At 36.0% G+C, this 25,655-nt stretch overlaps 1 protein-coding gene across 1 annotated transcript; it reads right to left on the bottom strand.

Annotated features, from left to right (window-relative positions):
* Positions 1-18,592: 18,592 nt before the first annotated feature.
* Positions 18,593-24,866, bottom strand: Slitrk5 (SLIT and NTRK like family member 5). The gene is made up of 2 exons (XM_076872586.1): positions 24,800-24,866; positions 18,593-21,480 (listed from the first exon to the last, which is right to left on the bottom strand). Exons 1-2 carry the CDS (start codon positions 24,864-24,866, stop codon positions 18,593-18,595), a joined length of 2,955 nt encoding a protein of 984 aa, XP_076728701.1.
* Positions 24,867-25,655: the final 789 nt, after the last annotated feature.

Below are 25,655 nucleotides of genomic sequence, written 5' to 3'. Positions count from 1 at the left end.
GACAGAAAAAAAAATAACTCCATAGTTTTAACAAATCAGAAATTCACCCACAATTATGCTTAATTAATAAGTGGGCCACCTTGTTCGTGACTTGGAAAATCATTCAATAAGGATGTCCAAAAGAAATTAATGTTCTCTAATTGGAAATGTGTAAGGCCATGATGTATCCTTAAGGACGGATACAGCAGAGCCTTGTTTTACTGAGAGCTTAAGATACATCCTTCTGATTAAAATTAAATTAATATTTTAAAATGTCATACTCAGAGATACAGTATTCTTCATATTTATGTCTATTAACAGAAGGAAAAACATATACATTGTTCATAGGGTGATTTTTTAAAAAGATAATAATATCTATTTTCAGTATCCAAATTGCTTGGCTGCAGTTGGTCCATAGCTATATATGAATGTTATGGTTACACCTTTTGTAACATGAGACTACTTTCAAAGGTGTGAGTGTTTTAATATATAATCTGGTTTACCAACCAGTTCATCAATAATATTTTTAAAAACCTCAGCATTTCAATTACTATATGAAAAGCATTAATATTTTAATATTATATATAACATTAAATTATATATATAATTTAACACAATTTAATATATTGTTATATAATATGACTTTGTATAATGTTATTATATATATAAAACATTAAAATCTTAATGCTATAGTCTTAACATATATTCTTAATATAATAAAATCTTAATATACATATATATGTACTCTCATGTACTTGTTATTTGCAAATGAGATGAAATGCTTAGTTGAAAAATGGTGAAAAATATTCAAAGAATAAATGTACAATGGGTTACTTTGAAATTTATTATATGCTTCTGAAGATAGATCTCTATTTGATATAAACCAAAATATGAAAATAAACTTTTATGTTGCCAACAAAGATAATCTAATTTGCAATGCCCCTTAAATATTATATTGTATGAGTGTTATTACAAAAAGCCATATGTGACAATGTTCAAAAAAATTAAAATTTTAAGTTACCTGAAACATATTTTCAGTCAGTTTATAGGTTATTTTCTACTGCCTTCTCCAAATATGAAAACAATTTATATTGTCAAATTCTAAGAAACTAATTATATTTCTCCAGGCCTGCAGAAGGAATTCAAGGCAGGTAATAGTAGATGAATATTAAGTATAGGAGATTAAAAAAAAATACTGGATCTGTAGAGCCAGCTCAGGCACCAGGGTTAGATCACTGGCTCCAGAAGGGAAAATTAAGGAAAATCTTGAAAACAATATATCATAGGCAATTATTATGTGCTCAATTTCTTCTTCTTACCAAAGTTTTCCTCGGCTTCGATCCTCTTAATCATTAAGATTTCTGTTTTTTCTAAAAACCACCAAATAAAAGTATACAGCTACAGCTACAGTGTTTATTCGTCTAAAACAAATCCACAGTCATTCTGTCTGTCTATGCATCTATTTTTCTATGTATCTTTGTGGTTAAATAAATTTGCCAGTCTCTTTTTACTTACTCAGGAAATAGTAAAAACAAACAAAACACCACCATCCATGTAAAGTAACTTAACATTCAGACCGAAAGCAAATGAAAAGACAGACTAACAAAAGCCATCTACATATCAGAAGGAAATATTGTCACAGAAACTAGTCCCTTATCCTCCTCTCTTACCCTAATCAGGACTCTTTCTGGGAACCAGTTAATGAAAAATGAAGCAGGCACTGGAAAGCCCAGGCTTATGCAGAATTCCAAGGATAATGAGAAAAGGAGGAAGAACCACCTTTTCCAAGTTATGTTTAGTTTTTGTTTGTTTTGGTTTGGTTTTTGTGAACTTCATTTTGACACCAATGGCTTCTCAATGCAAAAGCCTAAGGAGTCTGTGAGTTCAGACGAATGTGAATTCTACACAAGAGATGCTGGAGGATTCACAGTGAGAATAGCAGGCAATTTCAACTGCAGCAGCAGAAACATGCTTGGCTTCCAGAACACTGAAGTGTTGTGATTATTCCTAGATGGCCATCACAAAGCAAGATCTTTGAGTCCCTTTTATTATTAAAATATCAACATTCATAATTTTAACAAGTTCACAGATTAGTGAATACTTTTTTGTCTGTTTGTTTTTTGGTACTGGGGATTGAACCCAGAAGTGTTTCACCACTGAGCCCATCCGCAACCCTTTTTATTTTGCATTTTGAGACAGTGTCTCCCTAAGTGTCTGCCGGGTGTGGCTAAATTGCTAAGGCTGGCCTGCCATTTGTGATCTTCCTGTTTCAGCCTCCCAAGTTGCTGGGACTACAGGTATGAATCACTGTACCAGTAATTAGTGTCAATTTAAATTCAATTACCTAAATGCATAGCCACTTATAACCTAAACTTAACTAATTTTAGGAAAACTGGGAAACAAAATAACAGAAAATGACTCAAGAAAAAATGAACTGTTTATACATATCAATAAGGTACCATTAGCTTTTGCATGATGTTTTATATTATTCACAAATGTAGTATTTAAAGTTTCTAAAGTACTCAAAACAATAAAATTAAGTGAAAAATAAATTTTTTCCAGTTTTCAAAATTCAGTTTTATACACACAAAAATATTAAAAAAATAAGTATATGATTGCAAAAATAAATTTTAATTATTTAGTTTAGTAGGGATTTTCCAATTACCACATAGGTGATATTAAAAGATGGACTCAACATTACAAAATATATTAAGGAAAAGGAAAACTAAAACAATCCATAGCAAGTGGAACACTGGAAAGAAAGGTGGAAAGAAAGAAACTCTGAAGTTTATACACAACCTAATAATCAGTCTAAAGATGAAATACACAGTGATCTAGGACTATATAGTGATTGTTTTAGGATACTTCAATAAGTAAAATATTTTCTTTTTTAAGAGTAGTAGAGAAAATTAGAGTTATGCAAATAAATAATTTGCAGAAAGAATGCAAAAAATAATCAATAATCTTGCTGTGAGGTATTTGAAATAAGTTATATCAAACAAGGCAAAAGGAAAAGAAAATGGAGACTAATTCACAGTATGAAGTCAATATTTCACATGGTTTTACTCTTTTACCCTATCTCTATTACATTACACCTAGTTCTAGTTTTATATTATTTGTAAAATGGATGGAAAGAGAGTTTTCAAAAAAGGTCAGTTTGGGCTGGGAATGTAGCTCTGTGGTAAAGAGCTCCTGGGTTAAATTCTCAAAGCCAAAAATAAATAAATAAATAAATAAAAACTGACAACCGCCAAAAAACTCTATACACTGTCCATATTTGCTCACTGAAAGTCATTAATATTTTCCGGATTAAGGTTACTCTTTGAAACATTAGTATATTTGACAATGAAGTAGAAAGATGAGTGGATATTCTAACTTCATTTTGCCATAATTCAAGTCAGAGGGATGTATACAGTTGCTTAGATATAGCCCAAAATTGTGACATTAGTCAACACCCACTCTATCCTAAGAATATGACCAATGGAGATTATAAAAACTTCTTGACATTATTTTCTTCTGGTGATTTATTGGGTTAAAGGCTTACTAAAAGGTCATGCTGCTCCTCCCTTCAAATATTCAGCATGTTCTCATACTGAAATGGTCATGATGGTTTACCAAATTTTTTGAAAAACAGAAACTAATAAAGCAAGTAACTCTTCTTGTAAAACTTAAGACAACCTGAATGTTTATCTATGATAGCCTAAGACACATGCCTAACAAAGGGGGGCACCCTTTGCTTCTCCAGTTCTGTAATATTTTCAAACTCAAAAGGTAAGTTTATTGTACCAGTTTATAATTGTTGATCATACAAATTCTTCTCTATTGATTATCCACTGCAGTATGTTAACACACTTAAAAAACACTAACGGTACTGAATATTGGTAATATAAAGAGTATCTAATCATTTTATTATATGGAGTTAGGTCTTCTTATAGAAAACTTATGCATGAAATCAAATTTTCTTTTCTTTTTAAAAGTCCTATTCCTAAGACTAAAATGTTTTGCAATTAACATCACATTTTAAGTGAATCAGCACAAAATCTATTTTATTCAGAAAAGAATCACATAATCATATAGTTATTTAAGAATTACGTATTTGCTTAAGAAGCTGTTTAAATCAGGATGTAAAGGGTCAACTTAAAGGAGAAAATTATTTGTTCATTTGGATACAGCTTTCACAAACTGAACTGGATTTATGGAAATAGAAATAAAAGATTTATGTAACAGCAAATGACTCACAGCTGAATAGTATAAAGCCCAAGTATATTTCCTTAAGTTTGTATTAAGTAAATATACATAATTATTATATCATCCCATCAATGCAAAAACAAACCTATGTTTACATTCTTTGCCAGTTTTTAGAACCACAAACTAATTTCAGAATAAATTTAACTGCAGATATGGAAACACGGTTAATTATCATAAATGTATTCCATTTTTTCTATTACTATCACAAATAGAAATAAGGCAAATAAAGTTTTAAAATATTTTTTTAAAGTTCTGATTTATAGTAATTAGAAATAATCAGATTTGGTGGATAAGATACCCTAAGTTTTCTTTAAGGTACTGATTAAATTCTATCCATTATCTCCACCACCAACTTTTTATATTTTAACCAAGATGTAAAATATAAATCACAAGAAGACAGGTGAGTTATTGTCTTAAGTGCCTACATTTCTACTTGATTGACAGGCATGGCCTTCCCTATAAGATGAATGTGTTAATCTATACAGTTTTTCTCTAGTGCTAAATTGGGTCTCCTGCCTAGCATCTCCAACTATCACAACTGTCACATATCCTGCAGCCCTGTGGCTAAAAGTATATCCTTAACCTTGAAATCATGTTTGATCTCTGATGTACTTTCATCAGACTGTCAATCTCACAAAACAGAATGTAATGTACAAATTAACAATTAGAAGAATAAATCAGTAACAAAGTAAGCATAACTACCTTGGATGATAAATGTAAGGTTAAATGAAAGCCAAAAGCATGATCAAGACAGAAAGGGAAGGTATGATTTATCTCCTTCAGCTTTCCTAGGTTAAGTCCAAGCCCTCAGTAAAATTCCAAAAGTTCTGATAAACTAGAACAATGCAAATATATAAAGAAAAATTTCAAAACTCAGAGTTGTTAGTCAACAATTTAAGGAGTAATTACAATATACAATAATATAGTATTTCACTAAATTAAATATTACCAACATGTAAAAGATTTAGAATCACTTTAAAATGTTTTTTTATTTCCTTATATATACATATACCAAAATCTCTGACTCTAATTTATTTAGTTGCCAATTGCATCTGGTTTCTTGCATTGCAAAAGAATTACCAGACAAAATGTTACCTTACATTTTGTTACCTTACATAAAGTGGATGAAGTGAATAAGGTAATCTTATTCACATACAGAGAAAAATATGTTAAAGATTCATGAATCATGTATAAGTATAGCTATAGGCACTGTGATATTAAAACAAATGCATTCTAATATTAAAAACAAAAATGTGAATATGGTTCATGTGGATAATTCATTCATAAGAACTTTTGTATCAAAGTTTTGTACCTATTGGAAAACAATAGGAAAAATGTGAGACCCTCAAATCATAGTTAATACACAGGTCATAACAATATCTGTTATATTATAAGCTTATAATATATATATATACACACACATAAACACACACACATATACATGTTTTATGACTGTATCAGTACTTGGTATACAAATGACTTTTTACTTAGGTAATGGAGATTTTCTTCACAGCACCAGTAGATCAATTAAATTGGTTTCAGATGATAGACCAAGATTGAGTTTTAATCACAAATGACTTCTAAAGGGAAAGCATAAGAGCAACTCTAATCACATTCATTTGAATCAAATCAAATCAAATTGCATTTGGTCCAGTACCTCTAATATTTCAGTGTATAAATCTAATAACAAGGTTACAATAGTTCTGATGTAGTAAGATTTATAATTTGTTTTAAAGCATTTATCCAAAATTTCCATGTAGTTACCATTTCTGTTTATTTACTATCTGATAGATATTAAATTTGAAACTCCCTGAAACTAATTTAAGGTATATTATTTTAAAGGTTGTCTTAGTTTATTATATTTATATTCTTAATTTCCTTTGATTTGTTGTCATCCCTCTTCATCTGCATGGGACATTTCCTGTTTCACAGAAAGAGTTTCAAATGACAGTGAATCTTTATTGGTAGCAAGTATGGGAAAAGAGCAGAACTAAATCAAACATTGTTGCTTCTATTATGATGTTCATATCCTTTTTACTGTAGCGGCTTAGAATATAAAGAAATAATTTTCAGAATCTTTCATAATCTTCTGAAATTATATTTGAGAATGATTATATTTAACATGCATTTCAGATACTGGCATTTGTTAAAATCAGGAGAAAACTTTGAGTAAGGATATTCATTCTACAAATTGAGTACCAAGTGAAAAACCCAGAGAACAGATGTAGGTTAGAATTTGCCTAACTAAAATATTTTTCTTATTCTTTTAAAATAAAAATTACTTCCTTAAACCATATTTGTTTTCTTATTCTAGCACTGGACATAACATAGCCTTTAGTATTATTCGTACCACATATAATAGACTAAATTTTAATGTGACTTTATTTTTACAACATTCATAAATACAATTTTTACCATGTAAAATTTGAATAAAATATGTACACATTATTTAACTTTAACAAAAATATTATATTATGAAAATACACATGTAGTGTAGTTTTTCAAGATACTTTACAAAATATTCATAATCTGACATATTATGAGGGAATATTTTATCAATATAAAAACTTTTTTTCACTTATTTGCCCAGAAGTTTTCTTATATTTCCATTTGGAAAAACAAAAATGTAATTTCAATTACCAGAATATTTTGTGTGTATTCCTGCATGAGAATAGCCAAATTTCCACTTAAAAAGACAGGTAAAGAGAAGTCAGTATCTCAGTATTGTGTATAAAATTAAGGTTCATGCAAAAAGGATTCAATTTAGTGAAAAGCTATAAATTTTTCATTTAAAAAATGTTTGCTATGCACTAGTACACAAGCATGTACAACAGATTTTGCATTTCTAATTTATGGATTACATTACTAAAATAACTGGAATGATTTTAATTAATTTTAGTTTGTTATTTGAAAACACAAATAGATACATCAAGTTATATATGAACCAGTCTATCATTTTTATTTCAAATAACAAATGAAGATTTTGTTTTTACATAATAAACAGAAATTCAAATTAAGCCATTTCTAATGAATAACAAGAAAATAACAAGGAAAATAATTTGTTATTAAGGAATAAGAGGTAATACTAGGAAAAAAAGATCTTTCCAAATACAAAAATCTAACTTTCTTTTTGCTTGTATTAAGTATTCTAAAAGAATGTTTGAGTTTTATTCTTAATAATGCAATCACTACATTTTGCATATTTATCATCATATATTCATTGAAATATTTTGACACTAGTTATGAAACAAACTTATTTACTATAGTCATAGTTACTTAAGGGCATATTTTACAAGAAGAAATACAATGTAACTGTATTTCAATGTAATATATATATATATATATATATATATATATATATATGCAATTGGTTTTATTTTGAAAAGAAAGTTAAAAGATTTTGTAAAAGAAAAAAAAAACAACTAAAGATTTAGAATCCAAAGTTTTGTAGTAGTTTTCTAATGTATTTAAATGGATGAAAGTAATTGGTTAGATTCATGAAATATATAAATATTCAATACAATGTTGAGAAATTAAAAGATGTGGCCACATAGTGAAACAGTTTGGCATTCTCAACTCATAAACTCTCTGAAACAAGGGATGACAATAGGAAAATACTCTGTCATCCAAGTGTGCATCAAGTTTTACTTTAATAAATTTTGGACAGAGAGAATGAAAATGTGTATTTTGTCATCAAAAATCAAAATTACTTAAGAAATTGTGCTATTTGGTGTTCTTTCTTTCTTTTCTGTTTGCGTGTGTATATGTGTTTTACTGAGGACTTATCTCAGTGGTGTTCTACCACTGAGCTACATCCCCAGCCCTTTTTATTTTTTATTTTGAGATAGTTTCCTTAAGTTATACAGGTTGATCTTGAACTTTAGATCCTGCTGCCTCAGCCTCCTGAGTAGCTGGGATTACTTACATGGGCCATTGTACACACTTTATTTGGGGTTGATAAGTGAAATTCATAAAGCATTCTTCACTTAAGCTTTTTGCTTTCCATTTCTAAGTTTAAAACAAATGTAAATTGCATGTAAGCAATTTTTTCATTATACTTCAAATATTAAGACAGCTAAAATGTTCACAAAAAATAAAACTGCCTAAATTATGATTGGTGCATAAAGAAGCTTAGAAAAATATGTCAATATATAATTTTGAAAAATACTGTATCCTGTAGTCAGGGTGCCTTATGACAAAATGCAATGATATCTTAAAATATTAAAACCCTCCACTGAAATATACATGCAGTTAACCTTAGAGAATAATGTACCCCTGTGTAGGCAACTGCCCTCAGGAATGTATTATTCCTTCTGGATTACTTTTTCCCTAGAGGTAACATTCTCATTAAAAAGATGAACTGGTTTTCTCATACCCAGGGGAAAATACATTGTGCCCAGAAATGCTTTCTAAATAGATAAACACCTCACCAGGCTTGAAAACACCAGTAGCATATCTGCTGAAATATGTCTGAAATTTTCACCAGTATTTCCATTAAAACCTGCCCTAAAACAGTAAAGTGATTGCAGAGTAACACCTATTATTTCCATATTATTAAACTTAAACAAAACTGGTCAACCAGAAATAAGCAAAATGAAGAATTACAGTTTAAAAATTGGGATAATCCTTAAGTACCCAAATATTATTTTCCATTTTTCCTCGACTATCCAAAATTTTGTTTTTGGAAACATGTACTAAAAGGGAGCCATTTGAAAAATATTTCCTGTGTACATTATATTTAACATTCAATAGTAACACCCCTAGTGATATGCTATAAATCTGCATGCCACGTATTAACAGTCATCTAATATTCTTACTGACATTCTAACATCCTTATAGCTTATGCTGAGATAAATGGTGTCAGGAAGAACATGCTATTCATTGAATTCTCTTTAGTCTGTAGACATCTATAAATATACAATTAATAATTCAATAAGATAGTGACTGTTGAAGGCAAGACACAATTCCAGGATCTGGTGATAGCTACAACCAGCATCCCAATTCTCTCTTGTTTCCTCCTCCATTTTCTACAATAAATACTAATTGTGGCAGTCCCTTTTTATTTAGATGAATTTTGGTCAGTTACTTAAAAAGAAGAAAATGACAATCCAAGCAATTTTGGATTAATCCTCTTGCTTGGAATAGAAACACAAAATCTGTATACTACAAATGTCAAACATTGTATAGTACAAATATTGTAAGTTGCCTATGATATTCACTAAGATCTTGTTATTAGTATGAATACCTCCAATTCCAGTGTCATTTAAGACATTGGTTTTAAGTAATTGAGTTTTTCTGTCCATTAATACAGAAGGTATGATTTCATTATTCCTTTTGTAATGAATTAGCCATTGTGATTATTTTAAATGCTAATTATTAGAGTTCTCTGTTTATAACTCTAAAAATATTCCCCTAAGCATTTGAAAAAGAACTGATTGTCACTGAGACTAATAAGCTGCACCAGTAATGACATTTGAGAACACTGAGAAAAAAATATTTTCAGTACTGGTTTAACAGTCAAACTTACACCACACCAGATAAAAGGAAATTAAAATGATCTATATTAGTAGTCATTATGTAATAGAACATTTACCAAAGTTATAATATTAAAATAAAGAATAATACATAATCCATTTATTGTACTTTCTTGAACTAACTGCAAAAATGATCTGAAGATCCTTAATATTATAAGTATACTCAGTATTGCCTGAATTAAAACAAGAAAAATAAAATTCATATCAGACATAATTCCGAAATCTATTAAATGCAAATACAGTAAGCATATGTGAAAAAAAACACAAATTTTGCCTAATTTGGAAAGTGTTCTAAAATTTTAGAAGAATAAATAATGATCACGTGTTTATAAAAATACACTGAAACCTCAATCGTGTCATTTCAAATGGTAAGGATGCGTAAAAAAGTAAAAACTTCCTTTGTGGGAAGTTTAAATTTATAAGCAATTGTCTACAAGTGACCATTTAATGTTGTTAAATTGTTAAGGAAAATTTTAAAGATACCTTTGAAATTAATATTTTACAAATATTATACCCACAAAAGAGGTTTTCATTTGAAAGATATAATTTGATTTTTGTAGGTGAATAGCATAAACCACAATTATGATTAATTCCCATGTTGCTAATTTTAGGGTCACAATTGAGAAATACCCAATAGAGAAAACTTGCAATACAAATTTCTTTTTGATCTTCATAAACTGAGTTCATTGTATTCATTTTAACAGGACGGAATTACTGCTGAAACCCAAAGTTGTCAAAGGTCACACCATCAATCTATGGTGAAAAAGAAACATAATTCAGAATCGTAGGACCATGGTTTTATCTTTTAGCCACCGGCTACCATTTGATATAAAATAACAGCAAATAATTTCTAGCTACTCTTTCATTATTTCACACACAACATATTTCATTTTCAGTGAAGGAAAAAATAAAGATTGCATGATAACTGGATCAAATCAATAGTAAAAACAAATATATTACTAATAGTATATTTATGTAACAAAGCTAATTAACATTTTGAGGCAAATGATAAAATTCAATTTTTTTTACACTGTATGTCATTCTTCAGTCTCAGAAAAGTGAAAAAAATAAAACAAAAAAAAATATGGTATATATATATATATATACCATTTAGAAAAAAAATCATGAAAAATTCAGCAATATGGCAAAATACATTTCTTCCACCAAGTAGTCTATTCAAATACATTGAAAAAAGTCTTGGCAATTCTGTATCATCCCTTAAAAACATTTTTTGGTCCTAATTCTATAGAATAATACTTTTCAAGTTATACCTTCCAGCCTAGAATTGTTTCTCACATGATGTTTGACATATTTTCAATGAATTGAGTTTCACCACAGGTACATCAGTGCTAGACATTTTGGGAAAAGTTTCTAGTATAAACTGCAATTATAATTTTCCAAGTGTACTTCTTAAGTTACTGTTTTTGGTTCCCTTATGAGGTCCAGGCCCCTGTCCAGGAGACAGTACATTTGGTAAAATCACCTAAATGTCAGTCATCTTATCTGTGGGAGACTCCTGAAATGGTAAATCGTTAACATTAATACATTTGTATTTCTAACAGAACAGTAATACATACTAAATCAATTCTCTTTTAAAAATAAAAATATTCATTCTGATCTTTATATTTAATTTTGATTTCTTTATAAATCTACATAAAATCTGCTACCTCATATATTATATATAAAGCATTGATAAAATCCAAGTTTCCATAGAGCAAGACCTGAAAATTTATGATTCCGATGCATAATTTTTAATATTAGAGGGACAAAATTTATTTGAACACACTCGGAAGCTCCAATGCTCAAATGAAGTTGTGAGGTTAAGAAAATACCAAGGTGCTCATTCAGCCTAAACACAGTCAACTATATCTAAAACAAGGAAGTAAACCTGCTCTGAAAAAATGAAAACAGATTTTTCAGGAGTTAACTCTGGGTCATCAATTGTCAAGCATTTCATTAATGTTTAAAAGCACACAAGGATGGCATTTTGTAAACTATATGAGCCACTCAGTTAATCAGAGTGTTATTTTAAACAGAGTAACAAAGAAATTGACAACTTTTATTTTGTAGATCTGTTGTATTTAGGATGGTTATTTGTGAGTGACAAGTCAGTAGTTGCATTTTAAATACATACCTCTACACTCACATGAAGTCCTGTTTACATCCTAACTTCAATGTTACATTAGGAATAATGTAATTATTTTTTTAAATGTAACACTTATGAGGAGATGCCATTAATTTGACTGAAGTTACTCTTAAAATTCATGTAAACTTATTAATTGAAGAACTACACCAACTTTTTTTTTCAAATAAAATTTTTTGAGGGAATGATTTGAGTTGCAAGAATTAAACATAATAATAGAGATCATTTCAGTATGCCTTAGACAAAGAGCTTTTAAATGAAGAGTGTAAGCTAAAAGCCATAATGGGCCGAGATGACCCAAGTACATGCTATTCAAAAAAATATATTCCCTGATAAAAATTATTAAAGGAAGATAGAGTCACTGAAAGTCCAAGACTGTACAAGCCACTGGAAATAAGCAATTTTTAAAAATGCACAGAGACATTTTGTCAATGGTTTTCTGTATGTAAAATTTTGTTAATTTTGGAAGAGATATATTAAATTATTAATCTGAATACTCAATATTTATCTTTAGTATTAAAAAAAATTCTAGGAAGATAATAAATTTTCATCCAAGAATTGAACATCTTTAAGAATCACTGATAATGAAAAGATCATTATAGTGGTTTAATGGATTTTAATGACTGTATGGTGAATGTTTTTGAATATTCCCTGAAATATATAAGTAATTTCTGTGTTATCATTTGGATGCACCTGTATGAAAATTCTATTCATCAGCTTTAAAAACTGGGGGACATTATAAAATTGAGGGATACTGTTTGAATGAAAAAAATTAATTGCAATTTAACTGTGCTTGTCCATAACTATGCATTTTAATATTCAATTCTTAAATGCTAAACAATCAAAAATATAAAAACAATATATGTATATGTAAATTTTAGGAGAACTGCAGCAAGGGGAAATTCAATGATATAAAGAAAACATGGCTATAAATTTTGTATTTAAAGTGGAGATTTAAAGAACATATTAAAGCCCAGATTTAAATAAATATTATAGCTATAAATTTTCCATTATTATTAATTTTTCACAAGAGAATTACCCTTTTGATTTGGGACTTCAAGATTTTCTATAGGTATAGTTTAAGACAGGTATAATTTTTGTTTAGGAAATTTATGTATATATATTATTGTAGGTATATTTATTGATAAAGCATTAATTTTCATATTTTGATCTTTATATTTTATATTTAAAAATTTAGTCTGCATGACCCCAGTGAACTTCTCATTGAAGCATTCTGGTTAAGGTATTATGGCTTCTGACTAAGAAATCTGCTAATTAATTAAATTGGTTTTATTACTACCTTTTGTATTTTATATAAATAGACTCCGAACCAATTGAAATATACACTGATTTTGGATTCAACATATCATATTAAGTTTTGTTTTTAAATGAACAGCAAAATAAGATTCTTTCAAAAGTATTTTAGTTGAAAACATTATAAATTATCACTGATTTATAAGTAAAAATCTAAAATATGCACACTAAAGTTAAAAGAATTTTCCCACCTATATATAGGAATATAACTATGGCTCAGTATTAAAATATAACAATTAAATTTGAGTTGAACTTGTATGGTGATATGTAAAAAAAAAACTTCTTAAAAAGAATGCTATGCAAATGAGCTTGTCCAAAGTACACCATGGTATTATTTAACATTCAAGAAGCAGCCAAAATTTTCATCTCTACATTTGTTAAGTTACAACCCCCCCGCAATAAAAAAAAAAAAAAACAAATTAATTAATACATTAAAGAGTTACTTTGACAACAGTTTAGTTACAATTATCATAACATGATACCAGTATCATAACATACCAATATCAAATATTGGCTCATAACTTCAACTTTTAGAAATACATGTGAATTTTAACAGGTAGATATTTATTTTATAGACACATATAATATTCATTCATGTTTACTGATTGAGATAGCTAATTTCAAAAAAGTAATTGGAAGATATCCAATCAACGTATTTTTGTACTACTTTTCCTATGAAATAAGTTTCCTACTATTTAGTAAAAATGTAGAACATACTTTGTATTATGCAATATACCACCACATTTTTACAAGAGACAATATAAATGCCAAATTATTTCATATTTGCATTACATCAGTTTTCTATAAAATATTTATATTCCGATCTACAAAAGGATTTCATAGAAAATAATTGAAATGACTCAAGCTTAATTAACCTTAAATGTAGTTCTTAAAAAAAATGTATACAACAAATTTTTACTGTGTACAGATACTCGTACAGTTCCATGATATATATTTGGCTTGTGTCTTTTAGCCAAGTAGTCTGCTGAAAACAGAAAAAAAAAAATGCTTGTTTCAAAAATACTGCACCACTCTTCTTTCCTCCATGGTAACATTCCTGAAGCATGCAACATGAAAGTATGAATGAGAAAGTCTTAGAAATATTAATACATATAACAAACCCTGGATGAAAATTGCATATGTGGTAACTCTCATAATCCATCTGCTTTTGTATGACTTATGTAGGTTTTATAAACTCATAGAAATATACATGGGTATTGAAGTTATAAAAAGGCACTACATTGATTTAAAATTAATGATAAACTGTACCCTATCAAATTAAATATTAATGAATATAAGGTTTATTTATATATAGATGTTAGATTGTTTTTAGGCACATGACTAATATCTGCAAACCAAGGGGTTTGGGAACATTAACCATAAGTTAAAAAGTTACTTCAATAACAGTTTAGTTACCACTGTCATAACATTTTATTCCCTTTGAATGTCAATTAATTAAATGTGCCTGGTTTGGAGGGATTAAATCTATTCATTTTTTTTCTTGTCCTTTGGTGTAAAATTTATTCTTTAAAATTTTGCCATGCCTGCAAATATCTTAGTTTGGAGTCATCTGAAAAATGCAATGAGTGTATTTCCATCAGAATTGAAAGCATACTTGTGTCTGGTTTATTTTCATTAATTTGGAGTCATGTGACTTTGGGAACAATCCACTGAGTCCTTGGAATTAAATAGCCAGTCTTTGGCATTTCAAACAAGGAGTGAACTATTCTCACTCTTTCTCTTGCCCTACTGAAAAATAATGAAAGAAAAGAGAAGGAAAGAGGGAGGGAAGAGAGGTACAGAAAGAGAATCAGAAATAATAGAGTGGGGAAAGGAAATCATACATATTAATTTAAATAATTTTACAACAATACAACCTAGTAACTAGCATAGCACTATATAAATTGAGAATCTGCAGTCTTATATTAGGTAAACTTTCCCACATTTTACGTAGATGTTCTATATAGTTTAATTTCCCTACTGGGGTGAAGGGAACAATGGTAAGAAACTGACTTCCATATGCAGCTCAGTTGCCAAAATTTTCCACTTACATGTGTGAAGATCATAATCTTACCTAAACAAAACATGTGCTCCAGTTATGATATTTTTGCTGAAGTTGTGTAACTCATAGCTTAAATCAACAATGTAAATCATTTTATATAGGTACACAAATTATCTTCATCTACATTAAATATATTTAATTTATCTGAGATAATTTAAATAGCCGCACAATAATCATACAGAGATAAAATGGTGCTTCATAATATCTACCTGGAACTATGTTTTCATGAGATTATGCAACATATTAAATAGAGAAAGCACAAAGAGTAAGTATAGTTCATATTTAAATTTTAATTGATGCCTGAAATACTACATATAATTACCCAAATTTATATGGAGAGATTTTGTTGGGTTCCTTAATCTAGTAATGTACCAGTGATATAACCAGTCTATTAATTTAGTGAAAAATAATTAATTTTTCATTTTGTACAATTTCATGATTCATTTAATACAGTTTCATGACTCTGACAGGAAAATTTTTTTTCATCCACTATGAATTTATGTTTATCTCCCTTATACATTTGGGAAAATATAAAAATTGAAAGTAACCTCTGTTATTCAGTTAGTAAATCATGTAATGTTGTATTTCAACTTTAAAACATGTTGGGTACCTTAGGAAGAATAAAGAGGAACAAAATGCCTAAAGAGAATATTTGGAATTGTACTGATTTTAAAAATAAAATTTGTAAATCATTGAAAAATACATTAATGAACTTTCTTTGGAAATTACTTATATTTTCCATAAATACATCTTTAGCTTTGTGTAAATCTTACCTTATCGTTTTATATATCAATTAAGAAATAAAACCTAGTTACATTTGCACTGATATTTTAGAATTTATAAAACACATTCATATTTGTATATAATAATGTTGAGGAAATGATACATTTTTAAAAGGAAAAATAATTCCCATTGTGAAGGAAAAATTAGTAACAATCCCAGATATGTACTCAAATGTTAGTATTTATTTCTTCTTTTCTAATCTCATATCTTATATAGAGGAGGTAGATGAAGAGTAAGAGATACATTTTTTTCAAGATAATATCATGGCATTATTAAGCTTATTCTTTTCCCCTTGAAAAAATTGGAAGGAAAATGTTGCAAAGAATATAGATAGTTTACTGTACTTGGTCAAAGTAGCATTACAATTTTTTTTTTTTTTAATTCTTCAAGGAAACTTACCACCTGTTCCATCTGAATTCAAGTAGTTACTGTCAATTTACTCATGGGTGAATGCTGCCTCTTTGTGGCAGAATGCCATGGCAATTGTTCCTTAAAGGTGAAGTTCATGAACAGCCCTTGATATTGCACATATTCCAGGTGAGGTTATGGGGAGATCCACTCAAAGAAATGATACACAGGGCTTTTAAAGTTTCAGATTAAGTCAAACATTTCTTGTCATTAAACTAATGAAAATCACCAGCAAACCTTACTCAGAGGTGAACAGCTTATACCCAACAACATCTTGAACATTCAGGGCATTAATCAACTTTAGATAGACTATCGATCATAACTGTTGAAGACAGTTTACATAAGTTAATATATGGAAATTATAGAAAATTTTAAATTGAATAAATAATACTGATATAATGACATACATGATACTGAGAGAAAAATGAAAATGTAGTATACTACTTACCATGTTCCATGTATTAGTTGAATACTCAGTGAGGAAACAGCATATACAATTGAAATGTCATTAATAAACATATTAAGTGACACATTCAGAAGAACATACTTCCCTGAACCAAGAAAGTCATATATATATATATATATATATATATATATATATACACACACACATATATATACACGCATATATATACACATATATGTATATACATACATATATATTTGAAACATAATTATGGGAATTTCTGTTATGAATGAAGTTTAGCAACTATTTCTTAAATTGTTAATATTGGAGATTCCACCAATCACACATAGCTAGGTCTTTTGCACCTCAAGTAAGCATTACTTCAATCCCTCATATTTGACATAGTTATCAAGTGTTTATTCAGAAACTATTTAAAAAATTACATGTGCTGGGATACATATGAGACTTTAACAACAATAGCCCCATCTTACAGAGATCCTGTTCTTCATTATCATCATTGCTTGCTGCCCAGAGGGATAAAGACATTGTATAGATACTTGTACAGTCCATCATTTGGTCTTCTGAGGTGCCAGTACATGTGGATCTGTACAAATGCAACTGGGTTTGGTTAAACAATCGAAAATCGGCTACAATAGTAGTCAAATCAATACATCGTTTTGGTTCACTAATAAAAATACTTTTAAATCTTCTCTAATGAAACCAAAAACTTGCACAAAATTCTCTTGAACGGCCCAATTAATTGCCCTATTTTTTTTCTTTTATACAATGGGATATAATCAGCTTTTAAAAATTACAGGTCCAATTGGGTGGCTGCATTGGCTTTTAAAGATTTTTGCCATTAAGTGCTCCACATTTTGAATGATTTAAAATGCCTTTCTGATATCACTTCAGTCTTGGTAATGCAGTTCCTGATACAATGCGATACCTCTGTGAAAATCATAGGCTAAATAGTGAAGGAAAGAGGAATGCTAAATGTGCATATAAAAATAGGTGCTACAATAAAATATTTGTATATTTCATCAATAAGTTATTTTGACTAATCAATTATGGATCATATAGCTCTGTAATTTTAATGATTTGTCCACATCTATAGTGATCCTTTTCTAGATCACAATATTTTGTTTTTCAATTCAAATGTCCAGAATGCATACAAACACATCCTTTAAAAACAAAGGAAAGGAATAAGAAGGGTGGTGGAAAGGGAGGGAGAAGAATAGAGAGAACAAACTTTCTATTAAAGTTGGGGTGTGCTAGTCTCTCCACCAAAGCCATTTAGACCCACCCATGGCTTAAAGGGGGAGCAAGGGAGGAGTGAGGGAGCAAAAGAGGAATAGTAGGATCTATGGGCTGTCATCTTCCACCATTCTTAGCACTTCCAACCACTAAAAAACGACTGCGACCTTTAACATAAGTCACCCTTGCAGCAAACTGCCCTCCATAAAGCCCTTCTCCTCTCCTCCACCCCACACACAAGAAGAGAAAGTGATGTGCCCAGTTTACACAAACGTTTCCCACGTGTAAAATGTAAAGGAAATTGCACACCCTTTCTGAATCTTCCGCCGAAGCTGAGAATCCCGTGCCAAGGCACTTCACCCTAAACGTTGAAACAACACAATTAATCAAATGTGTTCACCTTGTGTGTCTACTTGCTTGTTTGTTTTAAATGCAAAAGCTCCAAGGGAGTTTCTTTGCTTTTAGAACTGGCTAAATGTGGTCTGTTTTTCCAGCACTTCGAGGTAGTCCGGTTCAACGTTTAGTTTTGCTTTTAACTCCAGATATTCGTTCCGGTTGGGTTCTACAAAGACAGCACTCGGGGGGCTGTAGAGCACCGGTTCTCGCAGCCTGCTGTCCCCTGCCCCCGGGTGCAAATACTGATGGGGGCGTCTCAGGTCATAGTTGGGGGAGAAAGTGTAAGCAGCTGGGCTGCATGGGAACTTGGGGTATTCCGGGAGGCTGTTGCCGGCGGGGGTGGTGGAGCAGTGTTTTTCTGGTTCTAAAATGCCCCTGTAAAAGCGGTCGGCGTCCTGCACCGGCGACAGTAGGTCCTCCCGGGGCTCAATGGTGCTGACGCTGTAGGCGGGGCTCCGCAAGTGGTGACTTTCCCGCCTCTCCTCCTCTCCTGGCTGCAGCTGCAGCTGTGGCGGGGGCTGCTGCTGGGGCTGCGGCGGCGGCGGCGGTGGCGGCTGCTGCTGCTGCAGGTGGTGGTTGCTGCTGTAGGTGACCTTGAGCTCGTGCAGGTCTTTGTAATCCTCCACGGAGTTGCCTTCTCGAGAACGGTAAATTGGGTTTTTACACATGTGGCCCAATGGATGGGGGATGTATTCATACACGTGGCCCGCGGGCGTCTTCACCTTGGGCAGAGCCGGCCCACGATGATGCACGTGCGCGTGTGGGTGGCCACCTGGGCCGCCACCGCCGCCACCATATACACTGTACTGCATGTTGAAGGAGCTCACGTCGGAGTTGTTGGTGCTGGTGTGGTCGCTCTGGTTCTTCTTCCTGCGCTTCATGACCAGCACAAAGAGCCCCGCGGCCACGAAGACGGACATTATGAAAACCAGCAGAAGACTGAGGATCAACACCGATAAGGGCACGGAAGATGCACCTCCGCCGGCACCCAAGCCTGCCGGGGCCCCAGTGCTATTCAACCGGACCGCAGGGGTCACAGCGCTGGTCCTCACTGGTACTTGGATAGAGGAAGGTGTGGGTGTGGAAACCACCACATCCGAATAGTCTGGGCACAGCAGCTCTGACTTAATGGAGCGCATGTCCGTCTCTGCGAATTTCTTGGGAGCCTTACAGATCACTTCGTCTACTAGAACGCCCACTTTTAGCTGCTCAACCCACAGCTTCATGCCCACCACCTCGCAGGTACAATCCCAAGGGTTGTCATGCAAGTCGATTTGGATGAGTGACTTCAACTGGTCCAAAACTCCACTTACCGGCAAGGACGTGAAGTGGTTACTCCTCAGGTTGAGCCTGAGAAGGGTCAGGCCAGAGAAGACGCCTGAGGGCATGGCCTGCAGAAGGTTGTTATTCAGGAATAGCAGCTGGAGGTTTGGGACAGGATCGAAAGTCCCAGATTGAATCTCCCTTATGAGATTGTATTGGAGGAAGAGATACTGAAGACTCTGCAGGCCATAAAATAATTCTGGGCTTAGTCTCTCTATCCTGTTGCCATTCAGGTAGAGGCGTCTCAGGTTGCTGAGATCCCTAAAGGCGCTGTCTTGGATCATTGAGATACGGTTGTTACCCAGGTGCAGGAGGTCCAGTCCAGTGGCCTCCAGGAAGTCTGTCCTGCTCACAGCAGCGATGTAGTTCTCCGTCAGATACATTTTCTTCGGATTGTAGGGCTTGGGCTGCAGCTCAGCAATACTCTCAATCTTGCGCTCCTGGCAGTTTACATTTAGGCCCAGATCTGAGATCTGAAGGTTGCAAGTGCACGCAGTGGGACACTCCAAAGGCACCGGGGATTTGGTCTGGTAGGCGATGCTGGGGCCATAGTTACTGTAGCCCAAGTCCTTAGAGGGCTGCCTAGAGGTGGGGCGCACTCTGGGCTTGTTGGGTTGGCGGGTTCCCTTAGGGGGCTTCAAGGGAGGTTTGTAAACAGCAGAGGAAGAAGTGGCCACGGAATTTACCGAGGCCGGGGTGGTGTGTAAATACCCCGTGGTGCTCAAAGGCGTCTGTGGCCTCATCTCATAGTCCGAAATAAGTTTCCTTGGGCAAAGTTCCTGCTTGGATACCTCGTCCAAATCCCTGCCATGTAAGCGGAAGGGGGTCTCACAAACCACATCCCCCACCAGGGCTGAGTAGGAGATGCTGTCCAACCAATCCTTGAGAGAGATCAGCTCACAGGAGCAATTCCAGGGGTTTTCCTCCAGCTGTAACTCCACAACTTTATCCATGTGCTGCAACAACCCCACATAGGGCAAAAGTTTCAGCCGGTTTCCCCGCAGGTCCAAGTGCGTTAAGGGCACAAAACGGAAAAGATTGTTAGGTAAACTTGACAAAAGATTGTCATTGAGGATAAGCACCTGCAACAAATGCAGTTTCCCAAAAGCATTGGGTTCAATGACGCTGATGTAATTGTAATCGACCTGTAGGTATTCCAGGTTCTCCAAGCCAAGAAAGGTATCATCTCTAAGAAGTTCCAGTTTATTATTGTTCAGATGCAATCTCCTCAAACCACGAAGCCCATGGAAAGCCCCAGTCTCAATATCTTGGATAACATTGCTACCCAGATGCAAAATTGAAGCCCCAGTGTAATTGACAAACTCATTGGGGTAGAGACGATTCAAAAGGTTTCCAGACAACAAGAGGTGATAGATTGGGAAACGGGGAGGGCTAATTTCAGAGAGACTGATGATTCCCCGGTTTTCACAGCTCACAGTTAAAATGCCGTCCTTTTCCTCACAAGGACATGCATTGTCACAGATTTCCCCATAATAATCGATGGTTTCTGCACAAGAAAGGACGAGAGATGTTACAGCAAACGCTAGAGTCTGCAGCATCCAGCTATGCATTTTTCTGTGGAGGTCCTGTTCCAAAGTTACTGGGGGGCAGCAAGTGTGCATTTTACCTCCTGCAAGGGAGAGAGGAAACAAGGAAACAACAGAATATGACAAAAAATTAAGAGATTAATCAAAAGTCTCTCTTCCCTGATACTATTTCTGGGAAATACAAGAGGGGATAGGAATTTCAACTCCCACCCCCATCCTATTGGAACAATGAAATTCAGCAGACTATATTAAAAATTGATATTCATTTTGATTTAAAGGTTCATTTCATTTTTCTAATGAGTATATCACAGAAGTATTGCACAAGATGAGGGCAAAGTCCCCTTTTAGTGTTCTTCTCTACTTCCCCCTTTACAAAATCAACCCATAAATATACATAAAATGGCTGTCAGTTCAGTTTTGTGGTTCTAATTTAAGAGAAAAGAAGCATCCTTTTACAAGGTTCCCCTCTTCACCTATATGGAGCACCCCCCACCTTCCTCTCTTTCTTTCAGAATCCCTTCGGTTAACAGTTCACCATGTAGGTCTCCCATTTTCATAGAAAAGCAAGGACTCACAATTCTTGGACTATTTTAAACCACAGCAAGAAATGCCAAGGTGGAAAACTAAAGAATACTTTTCAGAGGCAAAAAGAATGCAAGATAATGCATCAAAAGGAGACAGAAGAAGCTCTTAAATCACCAATTGTCTTCTAGAGCTCTAAGTATGGAGAAAAAAGGGAGCGCATTCGCTTTGATGGTGGACTTCACTACCACGCTATTAAGCACATCAGCGTCCTAATTGCATGCACAGTGCCACTTAGCAGCGCTTCCCTGAGAGCGCCCTGCGACCACTTCTCCTCATTGATCCTGTCAGCAATGGTACCAAACCGCATATTTAAGCCACTGAAATAGTTGTGCACGATGGATTACAAAGAACTCAGCGAAGGCATCCGCAATCTCAGAACACCTCCGAATACCTTGAGTTTAAAGAGGACATTCCTACCGCTTACCCGGAATCGGCTAAAAGTAAACCAGGGACCAACGCCAAAGCCTCCCTTACCTCGGGCTCCGCGTCTGTTTGCCACGGTATGCAATACTAACCCTACTGAATTAGCAAGATTTGGAATGAACTACCATCTCGCTAACATCTCCATCTTTGGAGTTGCTTATTACATGTGCAATATCCCCTCCCTCAGGAATGGGACTCCGGGGTTCATCAAGAGGCAAAATAGAGAGGTGGAAGGGAGAAAAGCAAGTGACATAGCTCAGTGCTCTAATACCGGAGATTTCATTTCCCTTAGGAATCAATCCAACCCCCTCCCCCTTTTCTTTCTTTTTGTCCCCTTGAATGCTTCCTTCGACTTCCTACAGCAACACTCTTAAAGGGAGGACATAAATGGAGTGAGTGTGAGTGCGTGTTGCCTTGGTTAGCCAAGCGGCGGGGTTTGGCGGGGGCGGCGGCGGAGTGTGTGTGTGGGGGGGGGGGTGTAGGCATTTGATAGAAACGTTGGGCTCTGGGAACCGATGCCTTTTCTCTAGTCAACATTGCTTTTGCCTCACCACTTAAGTCTGGTGTCGACTCCTAACCAAAACTAAGCCAAGATGTTTCTGACGCTCAGGTTCAAGCTTAGAGACCTCTCTCTTGATCTCCAAGTCGACTCCAGTCCGCGATATTAAAAGCGCCTGCATTCACACGCACATGTGCAAGTGTGCCTGTGAATCATTCACGTTTGACCACCCAGACGTGTCGAGACGAATCGGGATCACAGTGTTAAAAAAATCGCTAGTATTCCCGACCTCCCATCACAATGGCAAACGTCTCCCAGCTTAAAGCACCCCCATGAAAGCAAAACGTTTACCTTGAAATTTCGGTTCTCCGCTGGATCAAATCTGCACATCCATTCAGCTGGGTTGTGTCCCCTCCCCCTCCCTCCCTCCGCTTCCCCGCCCCCATTCACCTCCTTCCCGATCAGAAAGCCCATAGCAAATTGTGTCCAGCCAGTATTAAACTCGAGCGTTTACAACTTTAATTCAGTTCTGGTTAGCAAGGGTCGAAGAGCTTCCTCTCGCTCCACTCCCTTTCCTCTCCCCATTGCCATCAAAGGAGACAGAAAATTTGAGAAAATAAAGTTGAATGAGCTGGGGAAGGCTGACATTCCGACTGGGAAACGCACCATCTCTGTAATTTCCAGGGTGCGCGGCACATCCTCCGATGATCAAAAATTTTTTGGAAGGCGGGGGCGGGGGTACCGTATTTGTCCTCTCCCAAAGAATTTAGACGCTGGATCACCGCCTAGCACATCCCTGCAGCTAGCAGCATGGAGCCGCTCCGGCTGGAGCCTAGCACCCAGGCCGGACCCGAGGCTCCGGGCACAGCTGCTGGAACCGTCGCCCAGGCAGAAGCACCGGGAGTTCCAGGATGCGAGGCTCCCCCTCCCCCACCCCGCCCCAAAGCGAAGGAAGGGTAAAGGGAGGAAAAAGGGGAGGGAGTAGAAGGAAAGAAAGCCATTCCGCTATACACACACACACTCTCTCTCTCTCTCTCTCTCTCTCACACACACACACACACACACACACACACACACAAGCCTCTTTTGCAAAGTAAAAGACAGACTTACCCAGTCTCACATCTCCAGGGCCCACTCATCATAGCTACCCTTAACAAAATACCTCTTTGGGGTGTGCACTGTTTTGCTAAAGCCCAGGCAGAAAGAGAAGGCAGTTTTCAGTGCAGTCCGAGCCGCTGGAGGAAAGAGGTGGCCGGACGCCGGCAGCCCCGGGCCGCCGCCGCGGCGACCGCGGGTTCCGGGGCTCCCCAAAAGGCTCTCCCCAGCGCTCTCCGCGGCGGTCGGAACGGGCAGCGGGGTTGGGGGGGGCGATAATGGGGGGAGATCTCGAGCGGTGGGATGGGAAGAGCGGGGGAGGGGGCGGCAAAGGACGGGCTGGAGAGGCGCCTCGCGGTAGGGGCTGGGAGCTGGAGCCGGGCGGGGCGGGGAGGGGAGCTGTTGGGAGGGGAGGCGCGGAGAAGGAGGAGGGGGGCGCAGAGAAGGCTGCTTTGCACTGCCGGCCCGGCCAACGTGACGGTCAGCCTCGCCAAGCGCTCGCACTAGCTCACACTCACGCTCACTCTCACACTCATTCCCACTCGCACTACAGAGCGATCGCGGGGTCCCAGGCACCCTTCGCCGCACTCCCCCCCCAGGTGGGTACTTACAGTTCCCATCTGCATAGGGGGCAACTTTCTCCGACCCAGCAGTGGCCGCCGCCCCCTCCAGCTACCGCTGGCTCCTCGCACCCTCGGGCCTGGGTTCGCGCCGGCCGGCCCTCCCCTCCCCCCTCGGTTCTCTCCTTGCGGTCTTCACCACATTTCCCCCTGGTCAGTGGCGCACGCCCGGGGAAGAGCCAGAGAGAGAGGGGCTCGAGGGTGTGCATGCATAGCCCGCCTTCTTCTTGCAGCGCACACTGTACATGGTAGTGAGGGGGCGAAAGAAGGTGGTACTGGCCCCTCGGTTGGTCTGGCAGCGGCGGTGGCGGCTGCGGCTCCAAAGCCGTCCTCCGCCCCCCGCGCAGCGACCACCGAGCTGGGATCCCGCCGCCGCTGTCCCCGAGCCGATCCCGCCGCCGCCGCGACCCCTAATTAGTATTTGAACGGCTCCCGCATCCTCTCGGCTGTTTCATCGCTCCCGGTGTTTGCAGGTTTTTTTTTTTCTCTATCCCTTCCCCAGATGCGGCGCACGATCGTCATTATTTGGAACTCTTTATCTCCGACATCCTTTGGGGGGTCTGAGGGGCAGGAACAGCGTTGTTCTACGCCTGTGGCGTGTCCTGGCAGCCTGGCGGTTCTAAAAAACTCAGAGAAAGTCGCGTCTTCTGTTCCGGGCGTTGAGGAGGTGGCAACGCGGTAAGCATCGTCCGGGTCTCTGAGACATCTGCTCCGTAGCGGGTGCAGGGCCCCGTCCGGTGCACTTGTTTATTGTCGCGCCGCTGGTGCGAGCCAAGCTGCAGCAGACATGATGGGCCCGGGGCGAAGCGAGCGCTAAGTGACCGATAGATGGCAGCCGAGGGCGAAGGCGTCCCTTGGCTCCCGAGGCGCAGCCGGAGCACCCCTTGGATGTCACATTCGTGGGAGACCGCGGAGTCTTGGACCATGTGCGTAATAGGAGCGTGGGAGTGTGCAATTCTAGTATAGGAAAAGGGAGGAGTGGGAATAACCCTGACAGTGCTAAGCTTGGTGGTGGTCAGGGACAGATGATTACAGC

The sequence above is a fragment of the Callospermophilus lateralis genome, chromosome 12 (assembly GCF_048772815.1).
Source record: "Callospermophilus lateralis isolate mCalLat2 chromosome 12, mCalLat2.hap1, whole genome shotgun sequence".
Lineage (NCBI taxonomy): Eukaryota > Metazoa > Chordata > Mammalia > Rodentia > Sciuridae > Callospermophilus > Callospermophilus lateralis.
Note: the sequence above shows the minus strand (reverse complement) of the source record. Positions and strands in the feature narration are given on the sequence as shown.